At 48.8% G+C, this 23361-nt stretch overlaps 3 protein-coding genes across 3 annotated transcripts; all 3 read left to right on the top strand.

Moving 5' to 3' along the window:
- The first annotated feature begins 940 nt into the window (after window positions 1–940).
- EI90DRAFT_2992298 (uncharacterized protein) lies at window positions 941–2126 on the top strand. The gene is made up of 3 exons (XM_039056131.1): window positions 941–1259; window positions 1312–1455; window positions 1505–2126. The coding sequence occupies exons 1-3, from the start codon at window positions 1032–1034 to the stop codon at window positions 2033–2035; spliced, it is 903 nt and encodes a 300-aa protein (XP_038919776.1). The 5' UTR covers window positions 941–1031; the 3' UTR covers window positions 2036–2126.
- Window positions 2127–2578: 452 nt separating this feature from the next.
- EI90DRAFT_110745 (uncharacterized protein) lies at window positions 2579–4415 on the top strand. Its single transcript, XM_039051514.1, has 3 exons — window positions 2579–3420; window positions 3480–3958; window positions 4018–4415. Exons 1-3 carry the CDS (start codon window positions 2835–2837, stop codon window positions 4306–4308), a joined length of 1356 nt encoding a protein of 451 aa, XP_038919775.1. The 5' UTR covers window positions 2579–2834; the 3' UTR covers window positions 4309–4415.
- An 8029-nt stretch (window positions 4416–12444) lies between these two features.
- Window positions 12445–13217, top strand: EI90DRAFT_3014045 (uncharacterized protein; the record flags this gene model as incomplete). Its single annotated transcript, XM_039056734.1, has 3 exons — window positions 12445–12610; window positions 12678–13174; window positions 13197–13217. 3 exons carry the CDS (start codon window positions 12445–12447, stop codon window positions 13215–13217), a joined length of 684 nt encoding a protein of 227 aa, XP_038919774.1.
- Between the last annotated feature and the right edge of the window lie 10144 nt (window positions 13218–23361).

Genomic DNA, 23361 nt, shown 5'->3' with positions numbered 1-23361 from the left:
GTAATATCGGAATGCGCGGAATCAGATGAGTCAGCTGCACGGGAGGCGTTCCAGGACTGTAGACCCGTGGCTTAAATGCATAGGGCCAGATCATGAGTCCGGTGTTCTCCTTGTGCTACTGTAATAGCTCGGCCGGGAGGGCTGCGCCGTCTCAAGTTCGAGCCCTTTCTTCTCTCGACTGTCATGTCGCACTTCATCCTCTATCCTCTCCCGTATACGACGTCAGAGCCACTTGCGCAACTTTTTTTTGCCCGATCCAGACAGCTTGGGTCGGCAAATGAAGGATTTTTGCAACAGTGTCGTATTATTGTTGGCCGCTCGGATATATAACGTTGCAGTTCGTCCCATGTGCAATTGGACGCGCGCGGGCCTACTTATCTGGTTTCCAGTGGAAGTTGCCCAACGAGATACGATGGGTCCCAGAAGGTGCCAAGGCATCCCCTGAGCATGAATCTCGAAACGGGTTGGCAGTGTGCGCGAACCATCATCTGGCATTCGATAGGTGGCAATTCTTCATTCGCGAAGTGAGTCCCACCTTCGTACTACCTATTAATGACAACCAGATTCAAAAGTATGTCTTCATCCATTACGATAGCACTGGAGAGTCTGGAGAGCAGGCACCCAAGGCCGTTGCCCTTGACCCCAAGGATAAGCACTCACCACTCCCCCCCCCCTACTTCTTGCCCACGAATATATGGTCCGCGGAAGAAATTTCTACCAACCCAAGCGAATGTTGGACCCAACTAATGCTTGGCAGGATTGGATCGTCAGAGACAGCGTGGTGAACGAGGGAGATGGCGCTTTCAAGCGCTCGCGCTAACTAATTTGTTTACATTAATAATTTATTGTTTAATCGTGTGGCTGTTTATGTAGATGACCGTAGGCGAATAGACGAATAAACAAAATCATGTGCTTTGAATAAACTTGAAGGAAAACTTTGAGCGAATTGGCGTTGGTCAGCATGCTAGGTTACGTGTTGGTCTTCTCAGTCTCTGATAGTTGCAAGCGCCGCTTTTCTTCTCTTGATCGCGATGTCGTGCCTAAACCTATGTGCTCTCCCCTATACTGCACCAGAGCCACCTGCAGAACTTTTCCGCCACGTTGAGAGAGAGTCTGGACATTCTGACACGGCAGCGTTCAAGGAGGGTCTAGACAACCGTGATGTGTTCTTTGCAAAGCGCAAGTGTGTGATTTGTGGGTCCAGGAATCGGATACTTTTAGAACGTTGTCATATCGTTGCTCGCTCGGACTGTCATGTGGTTCGTCCCATATGGACTCGCATGCAAGCAGAGTCACTTACCTTCTTTCTAGTGGACGTTCCTCAGGAACATAGGATGGATTCCAGAGGGTGCTAGGGAAGCGCCTGGGCATGAGCCCCGCAATGGGTTGACGATGTGCCCAAACCATAATCGGTCATTCGAACGTTGGCAGTTTTTCATTCGCTTTCGACCAGATGTAAGTCTCGGTTTCTTTGCCCTCGTGCTACCAATTAACTGGCAGCTAGATCCAAAAATATATCTTCATCCACTACGATAGCTACGCTGAGTCTCTAGAACTGGCACAGTTCCACGGCAAGGCCATTGCCCTTGATCCCAAAGACAAGCACTCGCCACTCCCTCTTCTATTCCTTACCCACGAATATATGGTCCGCGGGAGAAATTTCCACCAACCATCACCCATCCCGGAGCCAACTAATACTTGGCAGGATTGGATGGTCAATTACGATGTGGTAAACGAGGGAGACGAAGGTTCATTCACTTTCAACCGCTCGGGCCCCCCAAGGCGCAATTCTCCTATCTACCAGTCTGCGAACCTGCAAGGGTTCGACACCGATGCCTCACCTTCTGGTTCTCAAAATGGAATCATGCCACCTACCCCTGACCTCGTCGCAGAATTGATGGCGTATCAACTTACCATGCCCAGTTGGAAGGCGTGGCAGACGGAGAGCATGAGCTGGGAAGGGACGGCGGAAGAAAACATAAAACAATATGTCGAGAAGGTGGGCGTCGAAGAACCTGAAGGATTGAATGGTTAAACCTAGACTCGTACCCTGGACGCGCAAAATAATAGCTTTTGCACGCAAACGTTCTCACGTTCTGGTGCTATTCACGTTCTGTACTCAATGCAAGTTTCGCTTATGTAAGCATTACATGGTCACAGCCTTGTTGCCGGTCTGTATTTAGCGGAGTTGTCCGAATGATATTGTAACATTGTAACATTAGAGTTGGCCGATCTATTTGTCTATTAGGGTTAGTTCCTTTCCACTAAGCTATTCGGTTTGCTGTCCTCCACGAAACTATATACCGTCTTACCACTTCTAGTGAGACTATGCTGAGTTGGATAGCTCACCAAGCGCAAAGCGCAAGCCACCAAGCCACCACGGCCTCCCACGACATCCACGACATTGACCTGAGAATCCGTGCCCTTACCACGATCCTGTCAATTCTTGATCCTCAAGCTAGCTCTCCTACCAAAGGCCCCTCGTCAATCGAGTTCAAAGTTGCGATGCATATTGCCACGCTCCTCACCCGTGGTGCGGACGAGAGGAGAGGCATAATGGGGCCGAACATTGGACCGATTGCAGTCGCCGCGCGAACGACGGTGGATTCCGTAAATATCCTTGCGACGATTGGTAGAGACGATAACGAATATTCAAATACCCCTGAGAGTGCGCTCTCAAACGATTTTGTTGTCACCCAGAATCCCACATCAGATGACCCTGTTGCATTTGGTGTCACTGTGACTGAGATTGAATCTAAAGATCTGGACGACGTCCAACGCGACGAACTCTTGAACAGGTGATCGGCTCCCCATTCTATGCGTCGCCCTGATTCATGATTACCATTGCATTTAGCGACCGCCCCCCAGAGGATATCACTCTGAGTCAGCATGCAGCAGATGTCATGTCTTTATTTAATAATATCCGCACCGCACGGCGAGGTAGATCCGAACAAGCCCTTGCCGTTCGACGTATCACTGAATTTATCATTCGGCGATGCGCACCGATCATCTCCCATCGACTCCGATCTGACAAGTTCATCTTTCAAGACACGACATTAGATAAGATTCTCCAAGGATGGAAACCTAGCGACGGGGACCATTTTGTGAAGACTGAGTGTGAAATACCAGAACGCCTTATTCGCCTATTCCAGACGGTGGGCATCCAATGTCGACAGTCCAACAGGAAATATTTCGCACCATGGACGAAAGACATAGCTCCAGCTTGGATGGAAGTATTTCTATCGTGCCTATCATTGTGCAAGGATTGTTTCGAGCTAGAAGGCAAGAAAGTGGCAGGCGACACCGCCGTGGGCGCGACTGCTCTAAAATTGCTCCAAACATTGGTTGAATCAGAGGGGTTCAAATATCTGCTTCGACTGAGGTCTGTCAACGCTATCCTGGTGTTAAACCGTCGGCAAGGTATAATATTTTAATGTCTCCGTTGTCCCCACGATCTAAAAGCACAACCTCTTCATCAGCTCCAGCTCGCTCCGATGCTGGAAACACAGAAGACTCCGATGACACACATGGCGACAATTTGGAGCTCACCGCTGAGACAGAAGAGGATCCGGTCGCTCTTACCATGCGATACCTTGGTAACGCCGTCGCGTGGATCACTGCAACAGATTTCTTATTTTCCAGTTCACGTATTCGACGTACCCCGAGGCTTCGTCTCCATCTCGCGATCACCGCTCCTCCTGTCGAGCCGAAAGCAATGGAAGATGCAGTACCAATCTTCACGGATATGTTCAACAAAACCCTTAAAAATTGGGAGGATCAATCCAGAGGCCGCAACTCGGGGGTGCGTTCATGGTACTGGCAATCTGTTGTGAGGCTTCGAAAGTCCCGGGAGTTTCATGGTACAGTCCACTGCGAGGCATCGCTGATGGGTGCCATTGCACAGTACAATGGCCAAGCTAATAACACGCAGAATACCCAACTTCCGGAGATATTTCATGTAAGTTGTCAGTGTCCTACATCTTTGGTGGTGGCATGCCGCTAATCTTTCTTTTGAAGAGCACTTCCAATAAGCCAAGGACAATTGGAGTGGCTAAAAAATGTTGTTGGTGCTGCAACATGCTGGTAACCCTCCTGAACTCAGCAGATATCCAGTTCAGCCTCCCAGGCTCGCATGGTCGAATATTCCCGTGGGCCCTTCCCAGTATGGGAATATCTTATGAAGTTGCTTGCTCCCTTGAGGATAAGCTTCAAAAACAATTGTCACTGGCAATTTGGAAGATGCTGGACAAACTAAGATGTATATCTGAAAGCCAGACAAACAGCCCTGCATCAGATGGCAGAGGGTGATTATTGGAATGAAGCGATGAATAATGTGGAACATAAGCTTCGTTCAGGTTGAAGAAACAGGATTCTTTTTCAAGTGATTTCTTTAGCATTTGAAGCAGCTAGTTTATTTCTATATTGTCAGGTTAGTTGAGAATACCTGTGCAGAAGAGTGCCAACAAAGATCATCGCACTAAGCAGCAGAGGTGACAGGGTTGGAGGTGTGATATGGTGATGTTAGATACTGATCCGGTGTAAGGAGTGGTAACCCCACCCCTTAATTCCCATTTGCACATTGTATAATTGTCTTGTAACAAACATGTATATACAAAAGTAGATACAGCAGCATGGGAAAGTGGAAAGGAAAACGAAGCCTTTCCTCCCCCAACTGTTGCAAATACAACTTCATATAAGTTAGTTTTGTTGACAGCCTGAGGACTTAGGCTAACCAGGGTTGGCACCTACACCAACACCTTACATCTAGGGTCAGCACCGAGGGTTGTGCAGGTTGTGTTGTAAATCCGGAGTTCCATATATGGCAACCCGCTTCAGCGGTTCACTCGCAACCCAGATGTAATATAGAAATGAGAAGAGAAACTGTAACTAAAGAACATACAGTGCTAAAGCACCCAGAGCTTACTATGTGTGGCATTTACGCAAGTGCTTAGTCACATCCTCCACATTATCCTCCACATATGTCCCGGATATCTCTGGTGAAGGAGTGGAGCTGGGTCACCTTATGTAACCAGTTTCCTATGTCCAATAACAATATTAGAGTTTGTGCTGATTTGCTCACTGACTGTGTTTTGGTTGCCAAATATATAATTGTTCACTGTCTAAACAACAATGAACACCCCCCAACGATCTTACCTGACTGTCAGGGATCGGCCCCTGACCCCGCTGTCAGGGCACCCAACCACACCCCAGAACCACCTTCCCAGACTTCCCCCACTTCCCGGACCTCCCCATCCCTACATATCTCTCACAACTTCAGCCCGCATGTGAGCCCGCAGGAAAAATCACGTGGGTCAAGGCAAGCAACTCGCCTTAACCCATGTGACACCTTTTCCGAGTCGTGGGAACATGCTTGGCTTCTACCTGGAGTCACGTTATGAACTGTACAGTACACTTCCCTTTTATAGTAGCCAAGCGGGGAATAGGGAAACTTACCCTTCTTCTCAACTCAATCCCCACTTAGGCAAGTTGTAGTTACCCTCTGTAATACATGACAACTCAATCCCCGCTTAGTCCCTTCAGTGAGTTTGTGAGGACAGGGTCTAGCGCCCAACCACCCGGAACACCGCACACACCCAGGCCTGAGGTCAGGCTGTCCCTGATCGAGGACCGAGCCCTGACACTGACATATAGATCGTCTATAGATAAAATTCTATATTGACTTGACTATGATTTCTAGTCAATATTACACCTAGATATACCACTTTTCAGTAGGATGTGATTTTCCTGATAATTTACTGAAGGAAAACTACTAATAAAATAATTCTGCAATAAATGTTACTCAATACAGGAGTGACCAAACTGCTCTTTCTATCGCTTAGAGTGCATGCTAGTTATCTAGCAGGTTCAGGATCGCTCACTTTTCTCCTGTGGTGTGATAACCAAATATTACTGAGAGATTATTCAATTAAGAAGTCCCTCCACCAAATTCTCACTAATTCTCACTATGACACTGTTGTTCAGCTGTGTCTAACTGACCCTAACTCACGCTTAGAGTGATGTGTTAGTTTTATATTAGCTAACAACTAATATTTGCTTTTATCTTTTGGAGCAAACGAACCAACCACTGGTGAGGAGAATTAAACTTATATTTCTACCTGAGGTTTGAGAGGGGGCAGAAGCGGCAGCCTTTTATGCTTTTCAGAGACCTCTGTACTCCCATGCCTCGCACTAGTTACATGTGCTACATTTGTATTATAGATAGTTCTAGAATGATATAGGGGCTTGGCTGTGTAAGCTTAATAATGGACTTAGGACATGACTCAGCAATAAGTAATTCAGTTCTTTGTCTTTTGGGCCGATCTCAGTGGGGTCTTGCAGTGCTAAAGCTATGCTCTACACTGCCTTAATTACGAATGGTTATCTTTAGAAATGACTCGGCTATAAAGGAACTTTCTAGACTGTTCTCTAATTCACTGTCAGGGATGCATCCAGGGTTGAGGCAGTCTGGGTATAGTGCCCAGCGCTGAGGACCTTGCAGGGGGTGGATCGGGCATGCATACTGGCGGGCCTGATATGGGACAGCTGTCCCTGGCCACTCAGACTGAGGTGGAAAAGGTGAATTGTTATTAAAGAGGAAGACTACACTACTTACCTGAGGTGGAAAAGGTGAGAAGAAGGTTACTTCTTTGGTTCCCACTTCAGGTACATTTATGTACATGCAGCTTAGGTCACATGATGGATGGCACGTCATCCTCGGAGGCAGCTGCAGCCACCCAGGTGTCCCTGCAGGGGATCCTGAGAGCATCTGCTGCAGGCATGCATGCTGGGCACAGCAGGAAGCCATCCAGGGTGTCTGGGCTGGATGGGTCAACAGTACAGTGATACAAGGAAAGGTGGTCCATGTAAATAGAAGGGATAAACAGGAAGAGAGTGATGGGGAGATTGAAATAAGGAGAGGGAAGAAAGAAAGGAAAGAAAGAAAGAAAAGAAAGGAAAAGAAGAAAAGGAGGGAAGAGGGGAGGGGGCACCGGGTGGAGCTGGGTCTGGGGGGCCAGGTGGAGCTGGGTGGAGCCGAGTGAGCAGGTGTGCCCTGACATTCACCCCTTTTTGTGAAGCCACATCATTACCAATGTTCTAGAGCTTTCCCAATTAATTAACTGATCCGCGGACTTCTGAATCATTTTATGCTTATGATCCAAGATCCAGATCATTAATCATTCCTTTGTTCCGATTTATTTGAGCTTAAAATCAAAAAGTTTTGATGAATCATGGGAAAATATACAAGATCCGGTTTTGTAGCATTTTCTCCTCTTCAGATGGGATCAAAAACTGTCCATCCACGCTGGGGGATACTCTGCCATATGGTATTTGGTCCGCCAGACTTCCGGGTGTCAATATATTTCCCTTGAGTCACATTATCTTTTGTAAGAATTAGCAAACAAATATATATGAATTATAAGGTGTTTTGCTGTTTGAGCGATATCTCCGTCAGTTTTGAAGCTTTTAGAATAAAACAAAACCGTGGATAAAGTTTAGAAACAGTCCTTTCAGATGGTAAAAAGATTACAGTCAAAAGTTCACTGGTTCCCAAGATATTTACATTTCTTTCCCAATGTTCCTTTTTTATTCTGCCATCTATGTGCTATTTTCTTGTTGTAGGGATATACTCTTTGAATATTATATTTTCCTACACCTATGCCAGGTTCTAGGCATGCTTGTAGTAGCTTAAATCTCATGCTACATGGGTGTGGATAATTATAATGATCTTCTAATGTCTGTCCAGTCTCATAAAGATCATGAGATCTGTCAAACATTTGAACTTGTCACCTGATTGTTGACTATTCTGATACATCATTGTTTTATTCTTCGAATATTATTTCTCCTACAAACAGGCACAGCAGGATAATTGCAGTCCCTTGCAATTTCACACTAATTCTCGAGCATGTTGTTGCAACCATTCTTCCTGTTAGTCAATTGTCCCTTGATTTTTCCCTGTTGTTCATGCCAATTCTCTTGTTTTTGAGTTTTTGGTGTCACTGGAGTAGTTTTTGAATCAGTTATCAGGGTGGAAATAAGTCGCTAGAGAAATTTTGGCTGTCTTTCGGATCAGTGGTATATGGAGAGGTAGGTTCCATAGTTTTCCTAACATGAGAGGTACACATATGTCACTTAACCATGTGTTGCTGCTTTATAGTGCCTGATTGTCAGTCAGTCCATAGTTGGATAAAGATAAAAATAAGGAATAGCATATTGGATTGCAGAGGAACATGCATGCATTTATGGTCATTCATTCTGCAATGTTTTTGTTTCTGTTTTCGAGGTTCAATTTTATTCAAGGTTGAACTTGTCCGGTACACTAACCATTCGTTCCTTGAATTTTCTATGTTTTCATCAGATAAAAGAAAGTCATAAGAGAAAAAAAAAGATTGCATAAGGAAACATAGTTTTGCGACTATACAGGTTTTCAACCTTTGGTACTTGTGATTGGGAATACTAGGAGTAGCTTCAGGTCTGACACTATTCCTTGGTATTATACTCCTCCCTCCACCATTCCTCTTTTCGCTCTACAGGCCATATTTCTTTCGCATACAATACCCTATTATCCAACTGATAAGTTTCCATTGCCACTTGCAGTTCCTCCAATGTATCCATGTTGAGTTGCTGGACTCTTCCATAGATTCGATCTTGAAATTTGCAATAGAATGCCAGTGGGTTATTTTTCCCTGGAATAGTCAGATGCATCGTTGCATGGTACAAATGTTCCCGGAGTATTTGCCAAGAATTCCATAAATGGAACTCCATTGACTTTACCACATGATACTGAGAGCAAATCGCAGCTTCCAAGAGAATCCTTCTGAAGATCAATTCCATTACCTCTTCAAGATCTTTGATCATCAGCATGACTTTATATGGTTTAAACAGACTTCCTAATCGACGTGGATTTGCTTGGAGATCCATTTCGTCTTGGACTAGATTGAGACAGTCCTGGGTCGTCTTCCAGGTTCTATCCAGGTCAGATTCTAACTGAGTTAGATGGTTGTTTAAGACCACGTTAATAAATTTTACCCCTTTCGGATATCCCTGATTATAATCACTCTGCATCTTTTCTTTAAGTAAAGCAGAAAATGTGGGGGATACTCCTACTTGAGTATGTGGGGTGAATTCAAAAACAGGTTCAGCATTGTCATGATTGAGTATGGGTGATGCCGGTTTTAAATTGGGAAGTGGGAATTTGGGTTTATCTGGAATGGGAGTGGAAACGGACTGGTTTCAGTAATTCCATTTAGCAGCGGCACTACCCATGGGCTGATCACTTGAAGAAGAAGTCATGGGTAGGTCTGAGCTGGAATCACTTGGACATCCATAGGCCAGGTCAAATACTTCCTTCCCATGCATTAAAATATCCGATCTAATTCCATCACGTTTCTGGAATCCTTGCTGGGCTTTCTCCAAAAGGAAATTTAATTCAGAATCTATTTCCCATTGAACTGAATTCATAGGTGAGTCGGATCCAAAAGTCATACTTTCTTTGTTGACTTCACTTTCCTTGGGATTTCCCGTTCCTTCATTCTCTTTCATCAGTTCCTTCTTGCATCATGTTAAGTGGATGACTACACACCGAGGAAAAGAGTCCTGGGAATAGCTGGAGTCTGGCTGGCAGTTATAACTGGGACGGTCTTGAAAACAACTTGAGTGTTTGGGAATTGCATATTGATAGGTTCTTTTCAGATGTTCAGGTGTTAGATGCTGAAGGTTTGTTGAGCCATCGACCCCTGCTGGTGCCGAAGTTTTATAGTTCAATGCCTCTATTCCTCTTGTCTTCATCCTCCTTGGGAACCTATCGTTATGCTTGGGTGGTTACATGTTCAATCGGCCTAGTCGTTCTCAATCCATTGGCTCAGCCTCATTTTTCCATCTATCACTCCTTTTCCTCATGTTCCGTCATCAATTCTGTCTCCTTCATTCACTTGTCTAGTTTGGTTGTTGTAAGGGATTAACCTTACTTCACTATAATTCCGATTATAGTGATATCATTATGTTGCATCGCTATAATTCCCATTATAGTGATGCTATTATTTCTTTATTTATTTGCGCCGAGATATGTAAATTACATATATATACCTCGGAGTAGTTGTAAAGGCCCGGTAGCCTTTTACCTCTACCCCGTTGAATATACAGCTCATTAAAGCTTATGTTTAGACGGACCTACTGAGGCCTGAGGCGAACGGGGGAACGGAACGTTACCGTCCCCAAAATAGTAAGCAACCTTTCAGTTGTCCATTTTTCGCAGGTTTGATTACATCTTTAGTTCTTTCCCCCTTTTTCTCATTCTTGCTACACTAATCAGCCTCATGTTCCGTTGTTCTACTATTTCTTTCTCCATCATTTTCGTGGTTCTCACAGATCCTTGGCTTGATTATCATCGCATCAACTCATCAAATTTCTCATGCTCCATCGTTTTCACACTTCTGGGTCTGATTACTGTCGCATTAACTCATCAAATCTCGCCTTGCGCTTCTTGCACTGCTTAACTTGATTACCAACATCACAACTCATCAACCCTTGCCTTTTACTCTGCCAATTTTCCACCTGATTCACAACTCTCGATCTCTTCCCGGTATTCTCATGTCCACATGGATTTATCATTTGGATCCTGTGCACCACCTGAAGTTCCCCTTCTCCTCAGATTATTGGTTTTTCCCTGATTGAGTGTTTACTCTCCCTATCCATCCACTCCTTTATTTCTCCACCTTCGGCTTTAACTTCCAGATCTTGCTCCTCAACTCAACTACCTGTCAGGGCCCGGCCTCGGACTCGGAGGCTCCCTGACCTCAACCCCCATCTAACCTGTCCTCACACTATGCAGGGCATGAGATGTATAGTAAAAAGGAAGAGAGTATATACACTTGCCTATGCAGGGCATGAGATGAGAAGAAGGGTAAAGGTCTCATCTCCCTGCATGGTTGCTATATAAAGGAATGGGTCACATGCCCACAACTATACAGCTCCTAGAGTTGTGTAGTGTGACCTGGAGGAAACATCCAGGTGGCAGTGCCCAGTAAGTGTGGGAATGTTCTGGGTGAGTTGCTCACCCAGAACTGTGGCTGTGACCCGTGGGAACATTCTGGGTGAGCTGCTTGCTCAGAAAGTTCCCACGCTATCCCATCATGTACACAACACACAAAGGCAACAACAAGGCAACAATCAAAGAATGAAGGGAGTAAAGTAGGTGGGGAGTCTGGGGCACCCTAGGGCAGGGTGCTGAACCCTGACATCACCCTCCCTCTATGCCACTTTGCCCTGAAGTGGCTATGGTCTGGGAGTCAGATCCTCTCCTGGTCCACAGCTTTATCCACTTCATGAAAAGAGTAGAAGAATAAAAATGAGGACATAAACGAGAATATTAAAGTTAAGAAAAGGTTTCTTAGTTGTAAAAAGGGAGAAAAATAAGAAAAACAGCAGCAGTAGTCCATCTCCACCAGCTAAACAGCTCCCCTCCCACTAAGATGGATTGTGCACTGGGAGAAAAAAAAATCGCAGGTCCTGCTTGGACCCCACACCAGTATTGGGGAGCTCCTTCCATCATCTCCATGGTTCCATCCCTTGTCATCTCTGTGTCTGCAGGCAGCTGTGCGGAGCTGTGGCTGCTTCCCCATCATCTCCCTTCTATCGCCTCCAGGTCTGCAAGTCATCTTACGATGCCCATGGCTGCACCCTCTGTCATCTCTGTGTCCACATGTGACCATGCAGTGGTGTGGTGTTGGGAAGTAGAATAGGGAGTAGATGGATGTGGGGCAGTTGTCAGGGACAGCTCCAAGGGTGGCAAGGTCCCAGCATGCGGGACTTGGTGGGATGAGTAGCGGCTGTGCATAGTGGCGGTCCTGTCATGGGGTGAGTGTCCCTGACCACTTAGTCTGAAGTGGGAATGTGAGAAGAAGGCTACTTCTTTGGTTCCCACTCCAGCTGTTATTATATACATGTGGGATCAATCATGTGGGGCATGCCACGTCACCCTTGCACACAGCCATGGCTCTCCAGGTGCCTCTGCAGGAGATCCCGAGAGGGTCTGCTGTGGGTGTGGGGCAAGTGCAGCGGTGGTGGCAGCGATATAGGGATGGTAAGATACAGGAGGGGAAATGGGCATGCGTGCCGGTGATACATTGAACAGTGGGAAAGGTGGTCCATGTAAGAGAGAGAAAGAAAGAAAGAAAGAAGAAAGGAAAAGGGAAAGGAGGGAGAAGTGGTGTGGAGCGGGGAAGTGGAGCGGGGGTCGGGCGGGGCATGTCGGGGCGTGCCCTGACAGCAGTCTGGTCAGGGTGCTCACCCTGGCCCTCTCACCCTCCTTCTAATGCCACTTTGCCCCAAAGTGGCTAAACAAGCCCCACCCTCTCCTCTGTGTGCTGTGGTTCGTTGCCTGGACTACTCGCAGAATGTTGATAGAATATAAATGAAAAAACATGGCGGAAAAAAAATTTGGGGCATATGGTCGGAATGGGAGTGGGGTTCAATGTGGTAGAGTTGATATCGTGCTGGTTTCTCAGAAATCCAGACCAGTGGGGTCGCAAGAAAACTATATGGGGTTGCGCATTGGATCCCCAGCGAAAAGGAAATGGAAAGGTCGGCCCCATGGGCCTTAGGGAATCAGGGTGTAGGTTATGGAAGCGCAGTGATGTGATCTAGGCATTACCCTCCTTCTATGCCGCTTTGTCCTGAAGGGGCCATAGCCAAGGACTCTGGGCTCACTTGCGCCATAATCATAATCCCCATCTTCATGGCATTCTCCAGGGCCAAAATGGGCGAAGCCAAAGACTATGCCACCACCTTCATTAGCCGTGCCTTCCTGGCATTGGCAAACACCCTCTGCACCATCCTGGCAGCCAATGAAATAGAGGAATGCGGTGATGACCCCCTCCCATGGGGCATAATGATCAAAGGTCTGACCTACCAAGATGCGGCGACCCTACTACACCACCAGCTTTGGTTCTCGAAAACCTTCAGCTTCTCGGCACACCCGGCAACCAACTTCACATCTGACTGGCTTGGAAACTGGGACTTTGCTGCCACAGCCAAGGACACGTCCGCTGCCCTTGAATGCCTAAAAGCCACCTTGAGCCACCCAGACACCACCATAGGAAGATACCTGGCAGAAAAGGTTCCGGACCAACTAGAACGACGTGCCATCATCGACTCCACTCGTGTCCAACCAACTAATGTCACCACAATGGGTAAAACAGCTGTCCACTGGGCCTTCCTAGCAAAGTCCCCCCACCCAAAAGATGTCACCAAACACCATGAATGGCTCAAAGCTGCCAAAGACACACTATGGTATAACAGGAAAATCGCGAATGGCATTAAACACAACCATCTGCAAACTCGGGATACTCCTTCAGAACAGCCGAGAGGTCAACGGAATCGGTGTGGGATGAGGCAGCCCTCAAGCGGCTGTCCTTGGAAGGGATGGTTAGGCTGAAGGATACCGATCCTTCAAGCCGACAAGCCTTCGCAAATGCGGAACGGCTGACAAACTCGATAGATGGTAACGGAGGGGTAGGAGCCTGTGACTGAGGTGCTGGCGAAACATCAGATGGTTGGATGTCAGACAACGGCAGTGGTGCCGGAGACGATGGGGAAGAGCTCGGAGTAACTGTCTTGGTAGGTTCGGAAGTTCGGAACGTAATACTGCTTGAGACCCAGTCAATCAACGGATTGTAGCAGGTAAGCCAGTTGTGTCCTAGGACTAGGGAACATGATCCATCCAGTGATGTGACAAAGAAAGTCGTGGGGGTGATGTTTCCGGAAGCGAAGCGGAGGGGAATATCAATGGCACAGGTTATGATTGAGTTGGTGCTACCGTCGAATAGGCGTAGTTGTAGGGGTTTAATCTGGTATGTCTTCAAGGCCAACTTTTTTACGAATGTGTCGCTGATGAAGCAGTCCGAAGACCCAGAGTCTATGAGTGCGGGTACGTTCTCATAGGAGCGGAAAAGTCTATTTTGTGTCCTATCATTGGACGGAGGAGAAACAGGAGAAGAGAAAGAAGAGAAGCGGAGAGAGGTGGATCGATCTATGGAAGTAGTCGGAGGGGGCGGAGGAGAGAGTGGTACATCAGCAACACTATCTACAATGGGTAGAACATTAACCGAAGGGTCAACATTGAGAGGAGAAAATAGACCATTTGAAAGAGAAAGAAACAGGAATATGGAGGGAGGATAAATCGGAAATGGAAGACATGTTTAAACGCACTTCTTTGAGCGCACGGAAGGAAGGATCGCAACCCCCGGTCTGTGCGGAGTCCATGGGGGTGCAGACTAATTTTTTGCTTCTGCGGAAGCGGATCCTTGCTCCTCGGTCTGGGCCGAACGGGCCTTAGACACGTGAGAAGAAGACTTGGGACAGTCCTTGACCATGTGGCCAGACTGACTGCAGAACATACAAAGTTTCTCGTCGAGACGACGCTTACGCTCTTGTGGCGTGAGCTTGCCGTTGTCTCCGAGTTTATGTCAGGATCCGGACCCCAGCTGGGAGTGGCCGGAGGGCGAGGCCGGGTGTGGAAGCTGGGGTACTCTCCCCAGGTGCTAACTCCTCGAAGTTGCTGAGGGGGCTGGCCTCAGCCTTCACAGGGAATGAGCTGTTATTCATTGAAAAGCGGGTAAGTACACTTGCCTTCACAGGGAATGAGCTGAGAAGAAGGGTAAGCTTCTCAGCCCCCTGTGAGGCCGACACAAAAGGACCCTAGGAACTATACAGTTCCCGCTTGCTGCCGACTTTCCATAACGGGTGTGACCTGTGGGAAAGTTCTGGGCGAGCTGCTTGCCCAGAATGTTCCCACGGTTGTGGCTGTACATTTCTGGGCGAGTCGCTCGCCCAGAACGTTCCCACGGGTTCGCGCGCGCGCATCATTATGTGAAACAGTGGGGGGAAGGATAAGGGGAATGGGGAAATGTGGAGAGAGGGTGGTTAGGAGAAGGGTGAGGGTGTCTGAGGGTGAGTGGGGTCAAGGGCTGTGCCCTGACAGTTTAGACAAAAGGTCCGGCTTAGCGGAGCTGGCCTCGGACTTCTTATTGTCCTTCAGAGGCCTACTACCGGAAGCGGAGTTGAAAGAGGAGGAGGAAGGGACGGGGTCGGAATGAGAAGCGGCGGTGGACTTGTCGAAAACGTTAGAGGAAGAGGGTTTCACGTGACGTGTAACTTCCGATTTACGCTCCCAATAGCGCGCATCGAGAGTTTGTGACAAGGTGCGAAGTTCAGAAAGAGTAGAGGGTTTACCTACTCTGGCAATATCGTCCTTGATACATTCTGGCAAGCCGTTATAGAAAAAACGACGAAGCGCGGCTTCTCCGTAACCATGAAGTTGAGAGGCATGTCGGTTGAACTCGACGACGTATTTATTGATGTGGTGCCTGTCCTTCATGTCCAGGGTCATTAGTTGAACTTCGGCGTCGCCCACAGGATCGTGAGGGCCGAAGTTAGTTTGAAGTTCATTAACGAACTCTTGATAATCATTCATCCATCGCGGACGAAGTGTAGAATTTTGATCGAATAATAGATCCGGCTTGAACCAATTGAGGGCCATTCCCTTGAGGTAGGACTGCGCAAAGATGACCTTAGCGCGGTCGCTAGCAAAAGTGAGGGGACGGTCCTGGAAATTGAGTTCGCATTGGACCAGAAATACTCGGAGTTCTCGGGGATCCTTCCCGTTGAACTGTTCGGGCTCACGGACCTTGGTCCGGAGAGCAGAGGATGGTGGTGGTGGTGGACGTCCGGTGTGACGAGCCAGGCTGGCAATGGCTTGGGCTAATTGTGCAATAGCCATGTTGGAGGTGGGTTCGGCATCGTTGGCGGTTGGGACAGTGGGGATAGGAGGATCAGCAGGAGGAGGATTGACGAAGTCGGGGACCTCGGAACCGAGTCCAAAGAAGTGGATGGGGTCTATGGGTTGTTCTGTGGTGTCTCCGAAGTCGGAATCTGCAACTGGTGATCGATTCCTAACAGGGCGCATGATCGGAGTCGATGGGAGAGGGGTTTCAAGGTTAGAAAAGCTTTGAAACTCAACTGGGTTTCTCGCCAATCGACTAGGACCAGGCTGAGAGGGTTCTGGGGATGGTGAGGCAGAGTTGGGAACTAATGTGCGTAGTTGCGAACGAGTGCGAGGGGCTTTTGGTGCCATACAAGACGTGTACTAGTCAGGGAGTAATAAAATACTGTCAGAGACCAGGTTGAGACGAAAGAAAGTCTCCATGGTGGAGGGCTTCGGCCTCAGCGACTTATGCCAGGAGCGCTGTGCCAAGTAACACGTCCGTGCCCTAACTTACTAACTGGCAACCAGAACTGCAGGGGGTAAACTCTAGTCGATTTTATTACTGAAGTGTAACCTATGTACAAGTTGGATATATATATAGTTACAGCGAAGATGGGTCCGCAAATGGTGGAGCCGAGCGGAGCGGAACTAATGGGATTAAACATTAGCCGACTGAATATTACCAACGAGTCAGGTTACGGGGTTAACGGAAAGGCAGGCGATAACCCAGAAACAGAAAGGAGGGATAGGCCCGAAGGTGGGCTCTGCAGGTGTAACGGGTCTATCGCCTAGACTCGAGACAGAGAGAAGGGGGAGGGTGGTAGTGTGTGCGGGTGTGGTTCGTGGGGCCGGGTTTTGGTCCTGGGGCACTACCGAGTCTGCAAAAACCTCAAACAAACACTTACCTACGTCTCTCTTGGACGTCAAGGCTGAGTATTATGATGTGAGGGGTCTTAGACGTAAGAAACTAGCTCAATGGGGGCGTTAGGGTCGTGGATGGTGTCATATCCCGGAATCCCGACCCCGCGCACTCCCACCACATCACACCTTCCTAACAACTTCACCATCCCCTACACCTTGCCTCCCCACTCTCCAAGTCACCTTCCCTCCTGACTGTCTCAGCTCCGGTCTGGTTGCGGCACACCGAACCTTGGCCACTCCCATCCCGGAACCTCGGTCCCGAGTCGGAACATTCGGAGATCCCGGATTTGCTCCGATATCCTGATGGACCTCCGACATCCCGTGACATGCCCTTAAACCCTTCCTCCACCCATTTCATTTATTTGAGTCACCCAACATCCTTCGGATACGCAACTCCGCTTTCGGAGCTACCCGCATCCTTCGGTGATCTCCCTCATGTTATCACTTATTAGTCATCTCCCATTCTTAGCACGACTACCTTCTTACTACCATTCAGTCGGCTAACCCCCTTTATCCATTTGTCTTCCCCATTCATTTTCCGGCCTCCAACTCCACCCCCCTTGGCCCGACACCTCGGTTCCCCGTTTTAGATATCGTTCGGAACCTTTCGGTACCTCTCGGTATCATTCGGTACCTTTCGGTGTTTTCCCCATTTTGTCATTTCGGGCTTTGACTAAAGTCCTCCCCATCCTCCTTTAATAAATACACGTAGATTAGAACCTGTAGTTCCTCAGTTCTAATCTCGACTAAAATGCCACCCAAAGTCCCTCTGAGTGAATCCTGTCCCTGTTCTACAAGACACCTCAGACATAAGAAATACAAGGACTAACTGAGACGTAATGGAGGCACAGCGCTCCCTCCGAGTCGCTGAGGCTGCGTCCTTCTTAGAGCCTCTTGTACCATCCAGCAGAACCGGGCTCCCTGAGAAGCTTTGGTTCACTACCGGAGCCCTCGGACCCCCCTCTAGTTGAGCCCTGCCTGCATTCGGACTCACGCATTTACCCCCTCTTCCATAACCGACGGGTTTTTGACAGATGGCGTCTTTGCCACTTGGATGTAACTTCTGCTTGTCCCTTCACGGGTCTATTCAATACTAACTTGTTATGTACAAGTTGTTATCTAGTTTATATATGTTTGAAATGGAATGAATGGCATGGGGGAATGTAAACGGGCCGTTAGGCAACCGTAAATGATGAATATCCAATTGGGAACAAAGAAACAATAAAAGAAATATGAATGAATGGGCAATATGTGATAACGGATCCGAAATGGGAATTGTGAAAGTTATCTCCGCAACACTTCGCCACAGCGCCCGCCTATCCTCCCGTCAGCAACCTCCTCGTCTCCAGCTTTCCAACGAGCCCCTATTCGTCCCATTTGGTGCAGTACTTCTTGAGATGTGGCCATTGACAGGTGCTGTCAAGACCACGTGAGGCCATACACCGTGCTGAGCCATCCGAATATGGGGTTGCCATTCTGGGAAGTGCTCCGGGGGTAAAGGAGGAAGGTGGAGCATCACTATCGGGTGGAAAAACGGCTGGGTTGTGTGTGTGGGTATGGAGGTCTGGAGAGGGGGTGAAATTGGCGGCATGGTTGGGCGTGGGAATTTTGCTTGGGGTTGTCGGGAATGATGGGGAAAATAAGGAAAAATATGGAGTGAGTGTATGGTGTGTTGGATAGCGATAGAATGAGTATCGGGAGCGTCAGCGGATATGTACTGCGTGTTGGTGACCAAATTCCGCAGAATCCGACTTTTTGCGGTACACGGAGTTGTCCCCACAACACAGGGCAGGCAAGTGTATTGCCCAGCGGAGGCGGGAGTGCGCTAGCGGACGTCGGAGCTGTCCGGAAGTCTTCAGGGCTCCGTACTTAGGGAGGCGTAGGTAATAAATTGAAAGGAGGGGGTGGTGACCATCGAGGGGTACCGAGGGGATTGCGGAATATGGGAGCTCCGAGGTTAGTGAAGGAGCGGAGGTATACCGGAGGGATCGGAAGGATCGGAAGTCGATGGCCGGGGATGGATATGACAATTTTCATCTGTGTTACCCGAACAATCAAAAAGTTAATCACCAATCCTGCCTCTCCTGGAGCCGATATTGCCTTGCTTTCTTGTTTTGTCAAATGGCCTGGCATGCGGACTCCTTAGAGCACTGTAGGCATCTTGCAGCTGAGGCAACAGAGCTGCACATGCAGAAAACCCTGACTTCATACAGAACTGAGATTCTATGCACAAAGCAGAAGGGTGAAAAAGCGGCCAGTGCTTGGGAACATGCTTCCAATTGTGGAGTGTCCTATCCGACATTCATGCGGAGGCTCAATGGTGGAAAAAGTCGCCTTGAAGCCTCAATAAACCAGTCATGGTTGAATCAGGTGGAGAGTGATACACTTGTAGACTTTCTTCTTCTTATGTCCAACCGTGGATTCCCAGCAACCCACAATCATGTAATTGAGTACACATTGGAAGTTGCCCAGATACGGCACCCATCCCTCACCAAGCTTGGCAAAAATTGGGTTGATGGGTTTTTAGTACACAACAAAGACCGACTTCAACCCAAGTGGAGTGCCAATCTTGAAAGTACTCGGGGTGGTGCTGTAAATCCAACAGCTGTCCAACACTGGTTCCAACTATTACAAGCTCAGTATAATCATTTCAATTTCCGACATGAGGATGTCTATGCTATGGATGAGAGTGGCTTCCCTTTTGGGACTGGGGAAAGGGTCAAGGTCTTTGCACGCAGGATGACAAAAAGGGCACACATTCAATGCGATGGGAATCGCAAGAATGTCAGTGTGATTGTGACTGTCTGTGCAGATGGCACTCCAGTGCCTCTGGTTGTTATTTTTAAGGGGCAGAATGTTAATTCAAAGTGGTTGAAGGATAATCCTTCGCAGGCTGCGTAAGTTACCCATTCATTACATGGAATGTGTGTTCATATTTTTGTGTTCTAGAGTCACTGTATTGGAAAAGGGGTGGACAGACAATGGGATTGGCTTAGACTGGCTTCAAACCTTTAACGAGTCTACACAACACAAGGCTGCTGGCTGCTACCGTCTCCTGGTAGTGGATGGACATAACTCACATTACAGTCTGGACTTCATAACATATGCATGCAACCTGTCACGACCCGACATATCTGACACTTCCCTCTACGCGTCCTAGTGCCACTTGGCCCGTCCCTCCTGCTATCATCATCATCCGTCCACCCATCCGTCCACCCGTCACCCTCATCCGCACTTCCTCCCTCGCGCGCGTACCCTCCAACCTAGGTTGCCCGCTTCATTGTTGTCCGCCCCCAGCCGGACGGCTTGTTAGACGGCCGGATGGCCTTTTCTCTTTTGTCCGCTTACGGACTATTGTTCTTTCCTTTTGTTCCTCGCTTGCCTTTTGTTGATCAAGTTTGCCGATATTAACTATTTGTTCCTTTCTTCATTCATTAATATCGCGCTTGATCCGCCACTCCTTCCAGGCCGGTCTCATTTAGTTACTTGTGTTTATAACGCGTGTAGGTTACACCGGATGTACCTCAGTTCGTATATCGACTTGGATTCCCCCTCTAAACTCTTATCCTCATCGTAAGGCTTCTGTCTGAAATTGGGACACCAACGTAAGAACGAAGCGCAGCGCTCCACCCGAGTCACTGAAGCTAAAGTCCCGCCCCTCCGACCTTACAAGCCCGGACGACCTCGCGCGCCTCGCGGGTCACCCGGATACGCTTCTGACACGTTCCTGACAGTATATACGAACTCAAATCGCTCTTACGTTTTTTCCTTGCTCTATCATTATTTCACTGAACTATGTCTAGAGCTTATCAAACCCGTTCACAGACGCGCACCGAACCTGGTTCTTCTAGGCTTCCAGGTCTCGGGACGCTTGAAGAACTTTTGCGCAGACATGACCTAGACCCTTCTGAACGTCCGCCATTCCAAAGCTTTACGGCTGACCGTGACGACCCTACTTCCTCCTCCACTCCTGCACCCTCCCGTCGATTCCGTCGTTCCATATTCCAAGACCATGACGAGGCGGCTGCTGTTGAGAGAGATGTAGATCCGGACAGCCAAGCTGATGACTATGACCCCGAAGCTTCTCGTAACCCTACTCCACGTCCTGATCCCGCTAATCCCCTAGACCTGCCAGACGCCCCACCCAACCGTGGTAACGGTGGTGGTGATGGTGACGGTGATGGTGGTGATGACGGTGGTGATGAGCCGCCTGAGGATCAGCTGCCAGATGACCCGGGTAGCCGTGTGTTGGCCCAGTTGACGGACGCTATTGCCGCCCTGGCCCGCTCAACCACTGCCGCTCATCAACCTCCAGACCCCAGCCGTAGGACGAAGCTTCGTGAGCCTGACCAGTTTGACGGTACTGACCCTCAGAAACTCCGCACTTTCCTTGTTCAGTGCGAACTCAACTTCCAGAACCGCCCCCAAGCATTTGTTAACGAGCGTACGAAAGTCATCTACGCTACGTCCTTCCTCAAGGGGATCGCTCTGAGTTGGTTTGAGCCTGAACTTCTTCACGGTAACCCGCGTCGCCGTCCACGTTGGATGGACAACTATGAACTTTTCGTCCGAGAACTCGAAGAAAACTTCGGCCCGCACGACCCCTTTGGTGATGCTGAGCGTCGTCTGAGTACCCTGACCATGTCGGATAATCACAGGATCGCCAAGTACGTCGTTGAGTTTAATCGCAATGCTTCACAGTTACCCGGATACGGTGAGGTTGCCTTGAGGCACCATTTCTATAATGGGTTGCCGGATAGGATCAAGGATGAGATCACTCGTTATGGTAAGCCACGCTCGTTGCATGACATGCGCTCTCTTGCCCAAGATATCGATGGACGATATTGGGAGCGCAAGGGCGAGTTGTCGCACCGTCCAAGAGATCGAGCTACCTCACCCGACTCCTCCAAGCAGAACGCGAAATCGGGCAAGAACCCGAAGTACTCTAAGTCCTCCAACCCTCCTGACTCCACGTCCGACCCCTCCACTTCCGCTGATCGCTCTACCAAGGACCCTAAAAAGTCTAAGGGAAAGCAACCCGACTCTGACCTGTCCTCGAAGCTTGACAAGAGTGGCAAGCTCACCAAAGAAGAACGCCAGCGTCGCTTCGAGAACAACCTCTGCCTCTTCTGTGGGCGCTCTGGGCATGTGGCCAAAGAGTGTCCCAAGTCCTCCTCCCGTGCGGCCAAAGCTAGGGCAGCCCAGGCTGAGGATGTCGTGGATTCTGTGGTGGATTCGGACGAGGAAAAAAACTAGATAGTGACCCTCCGGGCCCTGTACGACCGGTTGGTCACGCTGACCCTCCTCGTACGTCTAGAGTCCTGCGCTTGAACGCGTCTGGGCTATCCGCTCTCCATTCTCTTTCTGTTCCGATCTCTTTTTCTCCTTGTTCTGATGATGGTCGATTTCCAACTTCAAGGGAGTGTGCTCCCGGCTCTGCTCTGTCTTCTTCTTCCGGGGGGTCTGAACCCCGTAAAAATATGTCTTTTCCTTCTTCTCTCCCGTCTGGAAACTTTTCCGCTCTTATTGACTCAGGATCTTCTGACACATTTGTAGATACATCCTTCGTCAATAAACATCACATCTCCACGTACCCTGTCGCGCCTCTGCAACTCCGACTATTTGACGGCTCCATGAACTCCATGATCACCCAAGCCGTCAATTTGCCCATCCGATTTGCCACTGGTGAGGTTACTCCAACGACATGCTATGTCACATCGTTGGATGGCTCTTGCGCTATCGTCCTAGGACATGACTGGCTCACCCGACACAATCCGTTGATTGACTGGGTCTCGAGCAGTATAACTTTCCGGACGTCTGTGCAATCCAGTCCAACCACCCTGAGCTCTCCTCCCGTAGTTGTGGACCCAGTCCCAACGCAAGGGAATCCGACCTCCGACCCACAGTGTGCATCCGTCCGTCAGGCAATCACCGTTGAGATCGTCAGTCCGGCTGTGTTCGCCCGGACTGCCCGACTCGATGGGTCCGTCACTTTCTGCCTGGAAAATCTGTCCACTTTAGCAGAGTTGCGCTCGACATCCACCTCTTCTGACCCCATCGACCTCTCAACTGTTCCTAAGGCGTATCATGAGTTTGCGGATGTTTTCAGTAAGAGTAAAGCCAATACTCTCGCGCCGCACCGTGAATATGACCTGAAGATCGAGTTGGAGGAAGGCTCCCATCCTCCCCTTGGCACCCTATATTCCCTGTCCCAGTCTGAGCTTGAGGCTCTCCGTACATTCCTTGACGAGCACTTGGCGTCCGGTTTCATCCATCCTTCGTCTTCAACCCACGCCGCGCCAGTGCTCTTCGTCCGCAAGAAAGACGGTTCTCTACGTCTTTGTGTGGACTTCAGGGGCCTCAACAAGATCACAAAGAAAGATAGGTATCCGCTGCCGCGTATCTCTGACCTCCTAGACGTTCCTAGCCGTGCGAAGATCTACACCAAGCTCGACCTCCGCCATGCGTACCATTTGGTGCGGATAGCAGCGGGCAATGAGTGGAAGACCTCCTTCCGCACGCGCTACGGATCCTACGAGTGGCTCGTCATGCCATTCGGTCTGACCAACGCACCCGCAGCCTTTCAGCGCTTCGTCAATACCATCTTTGCTGATCTTCTCGACACTCGCGTGGTAGTCTACTTGGACGACATCCTGGTCTATTCGGAAGATGAGACTCAG

Source organism: Cantharellus anzutake (genome assembly GCF_015039405.1).
Source record: "Cantharellus anzutake strain C23 chromosome Unknown EI90scaffold_10, whole genome shotgun sequence".
NCBI classification, from domain to species: Eukaryota; Fungi; Basidiomycota; class Agaricomycetes; order Cantharellales; family Hydnaceae; genus Cantharellus; species Cantharellus anzutake.
This window is presented reverse-complemented; position numbering and strand designations above follow the sequence as displayed.

Bases quoted from the DNA above. Each gene is read 5' to 3' on its own strand.
- EI90DRAFT_2992298 (XM_039056131.1), top strand. From the start codon at position 1,032: ATGTCGTGCCTAAACCTATGTGCTCTCCCCTATACTGCACCAGAGCCA. The intron at 1,260-1,311 runs GTTCGTCCCATA...CCTTCTTTCTAG, and splicing joins CTCGCTCGGACTGTCATGTG to TGGACGTTCCTCAGGAACAT. The intron at 1,456-1,504 runs GTAAGTCTCGGT...ACTGGCAGCTAG, and splicing joins TCATTCGCTTTCGACCAGAT to ATCCAAAAATATATCTTCAT.
- EI90DRAFT_110745 (XM_039051514.1), top strand. From the start codon at position 2,835: ATGATTACCATTGCATTTAGCGACCGCCCCCCAGAGGATATCACTCTG. The intron at 3,421-3,479 runs GTATAATATTTT...CCTCTTCATCAG, and splicing joins GGTGTTAAACCGTCGGCAAG to CTCCAGCTCGCTCCGATGCT. The intron at 3,959-4,017 runs GTAAGTTGTCAG...TTTCTTTTGAAG, and splicing joins AACTTCCGGAGATATTTCAT to AGCACTTCCAATAAGCCAAG.